The sequence below is a fragment of the Rhinolophus sinicus genome, chromosome 5 (genome assembly GCF_057876585.1).
Source record: "Rhinolophus sinicus isolate RSI-liver-muscle chromosome 5, RSI-T2T, whole genome shotgun sequence".
In the NCBI taxonomy this organism is placed as follows: Eukaryota; Metazoa; Chordata; class Mammalia; order Chiroptera; family Rhinolophidae; genus Rhinolophus; species Rhinolophus sinicus.
The window spans coordinates 8,431,847-8,446,140 of NC_142505.1; the positions used below are offsets into that span (position 1 = coordinate 8,431,847).

A 14,294-nucleotide genomic window follows, 5' to 3' on the forward strand; every position below is an offset into this window, starting at 1 on the left:
ATTACAGTCCTAAGTCTGTGATATGCCATTTTCACTTTTTAACTGAGGATTGCAAAGATTTTTTTTTCCTCCTATAATCTTTATAATTTTAGCTTTGACATTTAGGTCTGTGGTCTACAAATTAATTTTTGGGCATGGCGTGAGACAGGGATCAAGGTATGTTTTCCATATCTTTAATGTTTACCCAGTTCCAATACCATTTGTTGAAAATACATTTATTTATGCGTTGAATTGCATTGGTACTTTAACAAAAATTAATCAACAGTGTGTATATATATACATACATATATTCCTGGACTCTCTATTCAGTTCCTTATCTATTTGTGTATGCTTATGCCAACTTCATAGTGTCCTAGTTACTGTAGCTTTATAGTTAATCTCGAAGTTTGGTAGTGTCACACCTCCAAATTTGTTCATGTTTTTCACCTTGGAGCTTTTTGTAGAAATTGACAAGCTGATTCTCAAATGCGTATGGAAAAGGGCCCCAAATAACCCAAACTAAGAATGCCTGGATTTCAAGATTTACTATAAAGGTATAGTAATCAAGACCATGTGGTATTGGAATAAGGACAGACATATAGATGAGTTGAACAGGATAGAGAGTCCAGAGATAGATCCACACATGTATGGCCAATCGATTTCAATAAGGAGCCAAGATAATTCAATGGGGGAAGGGATGGTCTTCTTAATAAATGATGCTGAAACAATGGGACATTCCTATGCAAAAAAATATGAGCTTCAATCATCATGTAGACAAATTAACTCAAAATGAGTTATAGAACTAAATATAAAGCCTAAATTTGCAATACTTCTAGAAAAAACTTGGAAGAAAAATCTCTGTGACCCTTGAGTAGGTAAAGATTCTTTATATAGGACACAAAAAGCGTGACTCATATAAGAACAAAAAGAATTGGATTTTGTCAAAATGAAAATATTCTGCTCTTGAAAGACATAGTTAATAAAATGAAAATGAAAGCCACAAACTGGAAGAAAATAGCAATGTCCACTCAAAGACTTGTATATGAATGTTCATAGCATCTTTATTCACAATAATCAGAATCTGGGAACAACACGAATGTATGTCAACAGAGAAATGATAATCAATGAAATACTACTTGGCAATAAAAAAGAATAAACTGCTGATATACACAAGAAAATGGATGAAATTTTAAAAACCATACGAGTGTCGAGTGAAAGAAGCCAGATCCAAAAGTGTACAACTTTCTGATTCTATTTATATGAAGACCAAATAGGCAAAGCAGGTGATCAGTGGTTGCCTAGGATGGATTTGAGAGGATACAAAGACACTTTCTGGGGTTTTAAAGTATTCTATATCTTGGTTGAGGTGGTGGTTACATGGGTCTATATATTTGTTAAAACATTAAAGTATGCACTTAAGGCCTGTGTATTTCACTACATGCAAATTTTGCCTCAGTTTAAAAAAATAAGTTAATGTGACACATTCTAGTTTAGCCCTGATGTCTATTCCCTCCCATCCTTCCATAATAAATATCTTATGCAATGACCTGATATCTTAGGTCATTCTAATGGTGAGCCTGAAAATATTTAACAAGCAGCTCTGTAGGGAAAAAGCAAGCTCTGGTTTGTAACATTTGCAGATTTCCGTGATATAAATACTTGCACGATATAAAAGCTACCAACATGACATTGGTGAGTGTGGAGTTGGGAAGAGATGTACACAAGTATACAGAATTTCTACCATACAGGTACAGTAGACTTAACCTCAAAGCACAGGTTATGATGAATGCAGTAAAATAATTAGGAAGTGATACATTTTGAGTATTTATTACCTTCATTTTTAATATAATTCCTTTAATTGTAGGTTTTATAATATAACTTTTAACAATGACTACTTTACAGCTCACAAAATTCTGGAAAATTAACACTTGGCTCTCCTAAAGCTGGTAAAAGCCAGCTCCGGCACCCACTGGATCATTTCCCGACAAGCAAATTCTGAGACAGGGACTCATGTTCAAGTAACTTATTAACAGAGTTATTATCAGGAGAAACCCGTGTGTGTGAGGGAAGTAGGAGAAGGACGGGGAAGAAGTTTAGTAAGAATGTGATTACAGGTGGATCCCAGGTGATCTGGGTGGCCACCCATTTAAAAACGACTGTTCTCAGCTTCCCTTAAAGCTTAGGGGGACCCTGTATTTAAATTATGTTCCATTAGATGTAAGTAGAAGTAATGTGTGCTGTTTGGGGAGATGCCTTTCAAAGGGACATGAGTATGTTTTCTTGACCTTGTCCTCTTCCCAAAGGGGAAGATGAGAAAGATGGAGGTGCCATGTTGGACGCAGAGATGTGTGTCCCAAGCAAGGGTGGCAGAACCTGACCTGTTGCATACATTTGCACTGTTAGGTAAGAGAGCAGCAAACTTTTATTTTTTTTTTAAGCCACTGTATATTGGGGTATCTCTGTTACCACATTTTAGCCTGTACCTCAATGAATACAGTGAGTAACGAAACAAGTAATAACAAATATCTAAAATCATGAGTATATAAAACAATAGTAATTTCTAATTTGTAGGGTTTTGTGTTTTTTTTTAAAAAAAGGCAAGCAGGACTAACCCAAACAGAATGAGAAAATGTATCAGGAAAAACAAAGAGAATATATCCACTATAGAAAAAATACAATTATTTGTACATGACCTGGTTATCAATATAGAAAAACCCTGTAGAATCTATAAATTATCAACACGGATAAAATAATTTGATAAGATTGTTGAGTAAAAGAATAATGTAAAATTGCATTTCTGAAAGATGTGCATGACTTTATGGGAAAGTTTATAAGATTTTACTGAAAGACATGAAACCTAAATAGGTTTATGTTTTCATAAATTAACACCAGGTTCATGAATAGGAAAACTCAATACCACAAGGGTGGCAATTCTCCCCAAAATGGTCTTTAGATTTAATGCAATTCAAATGGAATTTTCAACAAGTTTTTAAAAAATGTGTCAAAGTTATCCTAAAATTTATATGGAGTACCAAGAATAGCCAAAACCCTAATGAAGAAGAAGTCAAGGCAGGAAAATTCTATCATATTTAGATGCTCAAAAGCTCTAGCGATCAAGAAACCACGGTACTGGCACAGAGATAAGCAAATAGAGCAATGGAAAAACTAGAGAAGCCAGAAATAGACCCGATATATATGGACACCTGATATATGATGAATGGAAACATGATGGGCCATTCGATAAATGGTGCTGGGATAAATAGTTTAATGGAGAAAAAATGAAACTGAATTCCTATCTTACACTATATAGAAAAAAGTATGTGGATAACAGACGAAACATGAAAACAAGACTTTAAAACTTTTAGAAGAAAATATAGAACAATATCTTTAAGACCTCAAGATAGGGCAGGCTTTTAAAAACCAGACACAAAAAGCATAAACGATAAAGATTGCTATTTCTGACTACGTTAAATCTAAGAACTTCTGTGCATCAAAAGCTGTAATAAAGAAAGTGAAAAGGCGAATCATGACTGTGAAATGATAATTAAAACACATTTACGACAAAGGATTATTCGTACACATAAAAAAACTGAAAAAAACGAAACTTAAAGATAAAAAATACTTTAAAATCAACCCAAATATAAAATTGGGTAGATGTTATAAGCAATCATTTTATAGAAAGAATGCACAAGTGGCCAGTAAAGATATGAAAAATATACTAACTTCAGGGAAATGCAAATTAAAACCATAACAAGATATAATTTTATGCCCATCATGTGGGAAAAAAATGAGAACTGCTGCAGTAAGTGTTGAGAAGAATGGGGTTTAATAGACTCACACGCTGATGGTGGGAGTGTAATTTGGTAAAACTACTTTGAAAACTAACATTATAAACTCAAAAAGGAAAATGAATACATTTACACATGAATCATTGACATCCAAGGTCATAACACTTTCAGAAGACACAGGTAATTCAAAAGGTGCACATTGAAATAGTTACTCGTAATCAAAAGTGAAAATATACCATGAGTATATATAGAAAACCAGTTGTCCTTTTTTGAAAAGCTAGAGTTGTTAAGTGTTCGCATTTCTCTCAGCTACACTCTCACCCCCTCCTACATCTAACATCCTCAGAATGTATTTAATTTCTCTGATCAGATCAGAATTCTTGATGACTTTAAGGGCACAATGAGGCACACTGTCTCAATTTAGACTTCCCAGTTAGGAGAACAATTTAGGACTTTCTTAATCCCAATGGGGAACTGTCCCTCACCACACATTAGTCCTCCATGACTTTTTTGATGCAGGTGCTATGTTTTCATTCAGTCGCCTTAAAGGTGTCTCTCATAGGCCAAAAGTATGAGCTTTACATGCTACCTGAACCTATCAGGCACATTTTACTTCCCTTCAGGTCACCAGTTGCAAAACCAAGAAATTTTGATTGCAAACTACCGAGCATCTGTGTCTTGAGTAGCCAGCACAGTGATGAGAAAGAAGGAAATGGTTGCCCAGGATTGGGGGTCTAGGGGATGGAGATGGTGAATAAGGAGTGACTGCTAATGGGTATGAAGATTTTTTTGGGGTGTGATGAAATGTCCTAAAATTGAGTGGTGATGGTTGCACAGTTCTTTAATATACTAAAAATCATTGAGTTATACACTTTAAATGGGTGCATTGTATAGCATATATCTCAATAAAGTTGTTGAAAAAAAGAAAGAAGGAAAGGACTAACACTCCTAAACTCCCCAACTTCTTTCCTTCCCTGCGTTTCTAAGTGACTGCCTCTCTAAGAAAGTCAGGTGTCCCACAGCAGTGGAGATAATTGATAGAATAAGTAGACAAAAAATCATTAAGGATATTGAAGCCTAGAGCAGTACGATTGACTTTGTTGACATTTATAGGACACTCTATGTAATAAGTGCAGAATACATTCTTTTTAAATGCACATAGAACATTTAGGAAGAAAGACCATGTCCTGAGCCATAAAACATGTCTTAATAAATGTAAACTGATTGAAGTCATAAAGAGTATGTTCTCTGATGACAATGGAGTGAAATAACCAAGAGATACCTGGAAAATCTCAAAATATGTGGAAATTAAAGAACACACCTCTAAATAACCCATGCATTAAAGAGAAATTAAAGGGACATTAGACAATACTTTGAACTGAGTTATAATGAAAATACAACATATCAAACTTTGTGGGATGTAGCTGAAGCAGTGATCAGATGGAAATTTATAACTGTAAATGCTTATTTAGAAAAGAAGAAAGATTTTAAGTTCATGATCCAAACTTTCACTTTAAGAAGCTAGATAAAGAAAAGAAAGAAGAAGAGGAAATATAAAGACAGGAGTGAAAATCAATGAAATAGCAAATGGATAAAAAAAAACCCCCAAAAAACAGAGAAGTTCTCAAACTTTTTGGTCTCAGGATCACCTTACACTCTCAAAAAATTTTGAGAATTCTAGATATCTGGTTTATGTGCTTTATATCTATCCATATTCACTGCACTAGAAATTAAAAGAGAAATTAAAAATATATTTTATTTTTTATTTAAAATTAAAAATAAGAAACCCATGCATGTAAGCACAAATGACATATTTTTATGAAAAAACAAAAGAAAAGAATTAGTGTGAAGAATGGTATTGTTTTGCAATTTTCCAAACTTTCTTAATGTCATCCTTAACAGAAGACAGCCGGGTTATCATTCTCTTCCAAAATTTATTGTTTGAAGAAAACCCAATCTCACACAGATGTACAGTTGGAAAAATGAGGAGTATTTTAATCTTTTCAAGTAATTGTGGATTTTTCAAAATTGTTTTGTATACACCAAAACTTGACAAGTGGTAGTTTCTTGCAATGTGGAATATGAAAATTTTTGAACTTTTTGTATTCATTACATTAAATTCCATTGGCCCATCTTTCACGTTGGGTGAATCTTTTAGCCATACATAATTTTGTAAATCATTGAAAAATGTATGTTGATTCACTTAGTTATGCAGATTTCCCCAATGTTGACACATTTCATTGCACAATATCAAAAAAATCCCATTCACTTATATTGCCACTACGGTTGTCAGCAAAGTATTTAATGATTGGTAAGCCGTTGAGCTCATAGAGCAAACATAAATTTTCCAAAATTCAGAATTTCACTTCAAAGCTCAAATTTCATCACTGGTGACAAATACTTTCAGTTGTTTTTCTTAAAAGCTGCAGTTTTGAGAAAATGGTTGCCAAATATGCAAGTCTAAATAACCACACTTTGATTATTAGTCATTGTTTTTAAGAAAAAATGATGCTCATGATAAAACTTCAGCTCGCAACTCCAACAATGGTACTGTATTTGCTTGAGTCAACACCATACTTCTCCATACAGTAGAAGGGCTTTGTGCCATTTCAGCACACGAAATCTTCACGTGGGCTAACAGGTCAGTACTTAATAAAATGAATAATGTTTACTTTTCCCACAAGGACATTTTACAAGTGAAGCTGGCTTGACTGACTGATTCTGGGAGTGGGACGTCACCCCTGAGATTAGATTGCAAGGTGTAATTTTGCTAGCAGACTCACTCTGTGTGTCTTGCTCTCCTTGTTAGCTTTGAAGAAGCAAGCTACTGTGAGTCCTACAGCCACAGGAAATGAATTCGGGCAACAGGTGATTGAGCTTGGAAGCAAACCCTTCTGCATTCACATCTCTGGATGGATGAGAGCCTGGCCCTGGCTGACACCTTGCTTGCAGCCTTACAGAAGACCCAGCTAAGCTGTGCCTGGACTCCTGGCCCACAGAACTGTGAGATAACAAATGAGTGTTGTTTTAAGCCATTACGTTTGTGATTATTTGTGACAGGGCAGAGAAAAGTAATATAGAGGCCATTCCAATATTTAATCAGGCCTCCGGTTTCTGTCTTAGGAAGTTTCTGATAGGTCCAGTGGATCCTGTAGTCATGTGCCTACGGTTGCACCTTCTTTACCAAAAAGCAGGTCCCTAGGCCTAAGGACAGGATCCCATGAGGATAAATCAGACTCTACATGAGTCAAATAGTAGTGGTGCTGGCAAAGGCATTACAGGCAGACAATGCTACACACACACACACACACACACACACACACACACATTTAGAATATCTATTAATCCCAGTAAGGATGAATTTCTGGCTCTCCAGGGTGGATGGAGGGTGATGCAATTATCTTGCCATCAAATAGCTGGTTGTTCTCCTTCAGGGATGTGGCATATCAAGGGGTTGGCATTGGTCTGTGATGCTGACAGACTGGACATTCTGCAGCAATAGTAGCTACATCAGCTTTGGTAAGAGGGAGCTCATGTAGTTTCACTGGGTGAATGAATGACCTCCAATCCTGCCTACACAGCTACTCTGTTCATGGGCACAGTGTGTGAGCAGGGACGTTGACAAGGACAGAAGTTAGCTGGCCTCTACTGGAGGGGCTGTCTCATCCACTTGGTGATTGAGTGCCTCCCCTGCACTGGGTGCTCATTGGTGGGTATTGGCACCAATAGAAAAAGCCGCACACTTTGTTCCCACTCCCGTAGGTCTGTTCACATGCTTCTTCCCCAGGTCTTGAAATTTTTGTCTCTCTAAGACCCAGACCAACCAGATAAGCCATTTATCACTGCTCAGGAGTCCATATATATGCTTACTCAGGCAACTTCTACTTTTACACCAAGATGGTGACCAGGTATATTGTTTGAAGCTTTATGCACAGGATTTCCCTTCATCACTGTCTTTCAGGGCCACCCCTGAATGGGTTCCACCCTTAGCTGGTTATAGGACAGTCCCTATGGGTGTGAACATAGGGAGAAACTTCAATTCAATACAAGTAAGTGACATGGGGGTCTAGCCATTGCTTTATACAACTTACTTGTGTATTCCAGACCTGCCATGATCTAATCCCAAAGGTATTACTTCCATTGAGAGATGAGTTGCTTTGTCCAGCCGCATTTATGACTTGGTGATTCTGGCTAAATACCCACCTTATGATAGGAGGTGCTGGCCTTTGTCACTTAATATCCCCCAGGGTCTGACATTTAATTTGTTTTTAGGGTTCAGTAATGTGTCAGGAGTTGCTTTTCAAATAACGAACAGTTTCTTTGCTGCAGACAGTGTGGTCTTGCTCCATAATTGTAGGCATCTCTCTAAGTAGGACATAGCAGAGACATCTTCTAACATTTTTATTCACCATAGTACCGTGGGTTTTGCCAGCTCATGGGATTTGCCAGCTCACGTAGCCCAGTTGACAAGGCTGCTTTTACCACAGCCTGACTTCATCTCGTTTCATTTTGATTTTTATTGGGGAATATTGGGGAACACTATGTTTTCCAGGACCATCAGCTCCAAGTCAAGTTGTTTTTTTTTCAATCTAGTTGTCGAGGGTGCAGCTCACTGGCCCATGTGGGAATTGAACCAGTGACCTGGGTGTTATGAGCACCGCACTCTAACCGACTGAGCCAACTGGCTGCCCCTGACTTCATCTCTTTTTATTTTTTATTTTTATTTTAAAATAAAAACATATATTGCGCAACTAATCGTTGAAATCCTTAAGAGCAACTGGATGCTGCAACAGCTGCCCTCTTGGGTTTAGGTGCTGTTCCTTCACGGAATCCATGCCTGAGTCTGCTGTGTACAATTTTTAGGTGCCTCATCCGACCAGTCCCAGGGGTATTTCGTCTTTTAGCCTTAGTAGCGCTCCAGTTATACTTTCTCATCCGCTTGGCAGGGTGGCCACACTTGCCACAGGTAGACTTCTGAAGGTGGTAGGCCTTAGAGCCACAGCGGTGGCATAACGTGTGCGTCTTATTGCGACGCTTTCCCAATGATGACATGCCCTTCGTCATCGCGCTTCTGCCACCGAGACCAAAAACCTGACTTCATCTCTTGATAGGAGGAACTGCAAAGCTCTGTGACCACTTTTATGTATGTAATCTGTCCCCCCCCCCAAGATTTTTTATTTATTTAATTACATTCCTTTTGCCATGTAAGGTAATATATTCACATGTTCCAGGGATTAGAATGTGGACATTTTGGGGAGGCCATTATTCTGTCTACTGCAAGGTTGCTTCCAGATGTTGGCTATAGTAATTCCCCCTTATTCTTGGGGAATGCATTGCTAGACCCCCAGTGGATGGCTGAAACCACGATAGTACTGAACGCTATATATACAGTGACCCTTGAAGAATATGGGTTTGAACTGCACAGGTCCACCTATATGTGGATTTTTTTCAATAAATATGTACAGTACTGTAAATGTATTTTCTCTTTGTGATTTTCTTAATAACATTTTCTTTCCTCCAGTTTACTTCATTGTACAAATACATTATATAAAGCATATACAAAATATGTGTTAATAGACTGTTTATGTCATCAGTAAGGCTTCTGGTCAACAGTAGTTAAGTTTTTTTGTGAGTCAAAAGGTACAGATGGATTTTCGACTGTGAGGGGGTTGGCATCCCTAACCCCTGTGTTTTTGGAGGGTAAACTGTACTGTTTTCTTCTATACATACATACCTATGATAGTTCAATTTATATATTAGACACAGCAAGAGATGAACAACGATAACTAATAATATAGTAGAACAATTGTAACAATATACTATAAACAGTTATATGAATGTGGTTTCTCTCTCAAAATATCTTGTAATGTGCTCGCCTTTTCACTTAAAGGAAGCACTTTATGGCTTCTCTTTGGCATCATTACTCTTGTGCTTTGGGGCCATTATTAAATAAAATAAGAGTAACTTGAACACAAGCACTGCAACACTACGACAGTGGATCTGATAACTGAGACAGCTACTAAGTGACTAATGAATGGGTAGCATATACAGCGTGGATACACTGGACTAAGGGATGATTCCATCCCTGGCAGGACAGAGCAAGATGGTATGAGATTTCATCACGCTACTCAGAATGGAGGGAAATTTAAAACTTAAGAATTGTTTATTTCTGGAATTTTCCATTTAATATTTTTGGACTGCAGTTGACCGTGGGTAACCGAAACCACGGAAAGCGAAACCGTGGATAAGGGGAGACTACTGTATTATGAATTTATCTACTATAAACATTTGTACAGTGTGTGTGTGTATGTGTGTGTACATAAATGTTTATTTTTATGGGATAAATGCCTGGGAGTGCAATTGCTGGGTTGTATGGTAATTGCATATTTTATTTTTTTAGAAACTGCCAATCTGTTTTCCAGAGAGGTTGTAATATTTTGCATTCCTACCACAATGTATGAGTGATCCATTATTTCTATATTCCTGTCAGTGTTTGGTGTTGTCACTCACTTTAATTTTAGCCAGTCTGTTAGGTGTGCAGTGCTTATCTCATTGTAGTTTTAATTTGCATTTCGCTAATGGCTCTTTTCATGTGAGTGTTGCTTTTTTACAAAGGTAGCACTATTATCTATGGCAGTGGTTAGAAATGGTAAGTGCAACATTTACCTAAAGGAGTTTAAATTTCTATTGCAAATAAGTAGGGGAGGGAAATGCTGAGAAAAGCAGCAGGGAGTGGTGGAGTCATTTGTGTAAACACCTGAGGTGGCTGCCAGTCTCTGTGGCCAGAACCCTAGGCCAGGGGACGTTGAGTGCCTGGGATCGGACCCATTAACGAGTCCATGCAGAGCTGGAAGAAAGAAGACTCACTTGAGTCAGGACTCCCGCGGCCTAGTCCCACACACGCCCTGACCCTCAATGACCCCAGTTGCCTATGAGACCCCTGTTTCCTGCCAACACCAGGGCAGGGGCGGGAGCCCCCGCGAGGGGGCGCCCGAGAGGGCTGACACCACTTGTCGGTGCCCATGGCGTCCCTGGGCCGCTCCCGCAGCGGTGGCCGCTGCCTGGGCCTGCTTATCTGGCTCGTGTTCCTTCAGCCCCGGTTCCGTGAGGCCCGGGCGGGAGGGGAGGGGGCGCGGGGTGGGTCGGCGCTGCCTTCACCGTCTCCAACCCACTCAGTTGGCGGCCTTGAGGACCCTGGGCCGAACCTGTGGAAGCCGCCCCCTGCGGGGGTTCCAGGACCCTCTGCAGCCCCCGAATCCCGCGTGACTGCGGTATCCCATTTGGTGGCGTTCACCGCAGGTGACTCTGATTCCTACAAGGCTTGGGCAGCTCCACAGACACCCGCAGCAGCAAAGGCTGGAGGAACACCACAGGTTTCCTCAGGTGATGTTTCTGGGCCAGGCCCTGCCACAGAGAGCTGGCCAGGTCTGAGGGCGTTGGGACCCTGCCTTGGGGGAGGAGGGCCTCAGGGGGACACGAGTTTTTCCTGGGGTGGGGGGTCTGAGTGGACCCAACTCTGCCCTTGAGATCTGAGATGACCATTCTCTGTGGAGTCTTAGGGGAAACAGACCTGCTCTGGGTGTCTGAGGGCCCATGGCCTTGCTCTGAGGATTCTGAGGGTTATCTGGCTCTGATGGTGGTGGTGTCAGTGGCTTTCCTTTCTCGGTCCCCTCCCTTCATTGACCTGCTCCAGGATGTGGCCGTCGGAGTCTGAGGATAGTTGGGGGAAGGCCGGCTTCGGAGAAGAAGTGGCCCTGGCAGGTGAGCCTGCAGATCAATGATGAGCACGTGTGTGGAGGCTCCCTCATTGGCAATCGGTGGGTGCTGACGGCGGCCCACTGCATATATGGGTGAGTGTTCGAGACTCTGGGCTTGGGCTCCTGATCAGGCCATGTGACCCGGAGCCAGTCCTGTCCCCTCCCTGAGTTTTCTCATCCTCATCTGGAAAAGGGGGTCACAGTTCCTCTTCTTCAGGTTGCAGTCAGAGGTAGGTGATGTTAAAGCCCTCGATAGCCTGGAAAGTCAAGATCCCAAATCAGGTTCAAAGCCACTTCTTTTAAGCCTGTGCTGATTAGCCTTCATCAAGTGGTAAGAAGTGGGAAAGATGCCGGTTGGGAGACAGTGTGTAGGCAGAGATTTGCAAGGGGGACTATTTAAGGGAATGTAGTGTAGTAGTAGGAGTGTCATAGTAATTTGGCTAAATCAGTGGTTTCAAACTTGAAAGAGCCTGGAAACAACTGCAGAGCTGGTTAAAACACAGATTGCCTGTCCCCAAACCCCCAGAGTTTCTGATTCAGTAGGTCAGGAGTGGGAACCATGTGACAAGTTCCCAGCGGATATTAATGCTGTTCATCCAGGGACCAAGCTTTGAGAACCAAGGATAGAGTAGCCAGGGGTCCAGGGAAGGGATGTGGTTTGGAGGGAAGGAAGTGGCTGATGGCTGGCTTTGGAGATAGGACCAGGTTGGGAAGAACCGGGAACATATGGAAGGGGAAGATCGACCCTCTAGGATCTCTCTGCAGCCATTTGGACTACACGGTGAAGGTAGGAGACGTTAACGTGAAGCACACCTCCTCAACGGCAGTCAGGGTCCCAGTTGAAGACATCGTTATCCACCAAGATTACAGTCCCTTTGGAACAATCGAAAATGACATTGCTTTGGCTCTGCTCGAGTTCCCTGTGAAGTACTCCTCACACATCCAGCCTGTGTGCTTCCCTCAGAAGGCCTTTGAGGTGCAAGCTGGTACGGAGTGCTGGGTGACTGGATGGGGAAAACTGCATGAAAAAGGTGAGACTGGGAAGCAAGACTGTAATAAACTCGGGTCAGGGAAGAGGCTGCCTGGTGCTGGGGGTTTGCTTGGAAGCTAAAGGGAGAGACAGGGAGGCAGTTTTCTAGTAAGTGAGTAAGGGAAGAGGGTGGAGAAGATGCTACTGGGGAGTAATTGATGGTGTTGCAAATTTCTATTGGTATGTCAGGCCCTAGGGGCAAGGGTGACAAGCAAGGGGGAGTTCTTTCTAGGGTAGATTTTAGCTCGTGGGGTGTTGATCTGTCTGCTAATCTGAGCTTTTCCAAACTGGAAGTACTTGTGTTGGTGGATAGGGCATTTTCTGTGAATGAGAAGAGGCCAGAGAACGCCTCTTGGTGAAACTGTAGGGCCTCCTATCCTGGAGAGGCTGGATTTGGTACCTTCGGGGCACTTCCTGTCCTAGAGTCTATGATACTGCTGTAAAGCAAAGACACTTTACTGCTGCACAGGACACCTGTCACTATTACTAATGATACGCAGTGACAGATACTTGGTTTTGATTTCTCAGGTTGGTAAGGCCTCGCCTCTTCCCGTCCTGATCTGTTCTTCCTTCACTTCTTACCTGCTAGTCTCCTCATGTCAACTTTGGGTCTTATTTCCTCCAATGTCAAGTGGGGACAGTACCCACTGCTCTAAGAGGGTGTTTGTGTATGAACACACTGTATTGAGACCCAGAGTGGCTGCCAGGGGCTCCTGTCTCAGCACAGTAAGCAGACCCACCTACTCCTAAATGATCTTTACAGATTCTAAAGGTAATGTTCCAGAGGTGCTTCAGGAGGCTGAGCTAAGCATTATCCGCTATGAGGAATGTAATGAGATACTCAAGAAAAAGTTGGATAGTATACGTACCATGGTCAAGAAAGGGACTGTCTGTGGTTACAGTGCCCTAGGAAAGGATGCCTGCCAGGTCAGTTCATGGGCCCTTTGCCATCTCTGCGTTTTGGTTGTCACCTCAAAGGGTCCTCATCCACAGGCAGTAGGGTCTGTATCATCTGCCTGCCGTTCCAGTCACCCTTTATTCAGATTAAAGGGATTTGATGGGACAAGCTGCCAAGGCTCTTCCTGGCTGTCCTGACCCTGTCCTTCAGTAGAGGAGCTGATGCTGCCTGGCGGGGGACAGGGAGGAGGGAGGATTCAGGCAGGAAATACCAGGTCACATGTTTTGAACCCTCTCTATGTGATAGGCAATGTACTCAGGTAAGGGCTTTATTCATTATTATCTCAAACTTTGTACACTTTGTTTATATTCAATATTTTCTGTACATAATTTTTGGAGTATGTATGCAAAATTTGCTCGTTAAAAATTTTCAACGTTGAAATCTCATTCACAGAATCCTGGGCCTGGTGGGTGCCTGGGGCAGCCCCATGTGTGCCCCCCTCCACAGTGCCTTGCAGTGCTGGCCTGTTCTGCTGTTGATCCTCTTCCATTCCTGTTTCTTTCTTTTTCTCTAGGGAGATTCTGGGGGACCCCTGGTCTGTGAATATAATGAGACGTGGGTCCAGGTGGGGATTGTGAGCTGGGGCATTGGCTGTGGTCACAGAAATTATCCTGGTATTTATACAGAAGTTAGTGTCTACAAGGACTGGATCACTGATCTCATGAGTCAGGCTTCTTCTCAGGACTCAGCAGGCTTCCTCCTCCTACCCCTGTGTCTGGTGCTGCCCCTGGGCATCCTGGCAGCTCCGTGATCACCGCGGCCCACTCCCCTCCTGTTCTGAG

At 41.4% G+C, this 14,294-nt stretch overlaps 2 protein-coding genes across 2 annotated transcripts; one reads left to right on the forward strand and one right to left on the reverse strand.

Annotated features, from left to right (window-relative positions):
* Positions 1–8,534: 8,534 nt before the first annotated feature.
* Positions 8,535–8,831, reverse strand: LOC109443527 (large ribosomal subunit protein eL37-like). The gene has a single exon (XM_088798200.1). It carries the CDS (start codon positions 8,829–8,831, stop codon positions 8,535–8,537), a length of 297 nt encoding a protein of 98 aa, XP_088654326.1.
* Positions 8,832–10,789: 1,958 nt separating this feature from the next.
* On the forward strand, positions 10,790–14,288 carry LOC148758212 (serine protease 44-like). The gene is made up of 5 exons (XM_088798850.1): positions 10,790–11,038; positions 11,451–11,617; positions 12,290–12,555; positions 13,318–13,481; positions 14,027–14,288. The coding sequence occupies exons 1-5, from the start codon at positions 10,790–10,792 to the stop codon at positions 14,261–14,263; spliced, it is 1,083 nt and encodes a 360-aa protein (XP_088654976.1). The 3' UTR covers positions 14,264–14,288.
* Positions 14,289–14,294: the final 6 nt, after the last annotated feature.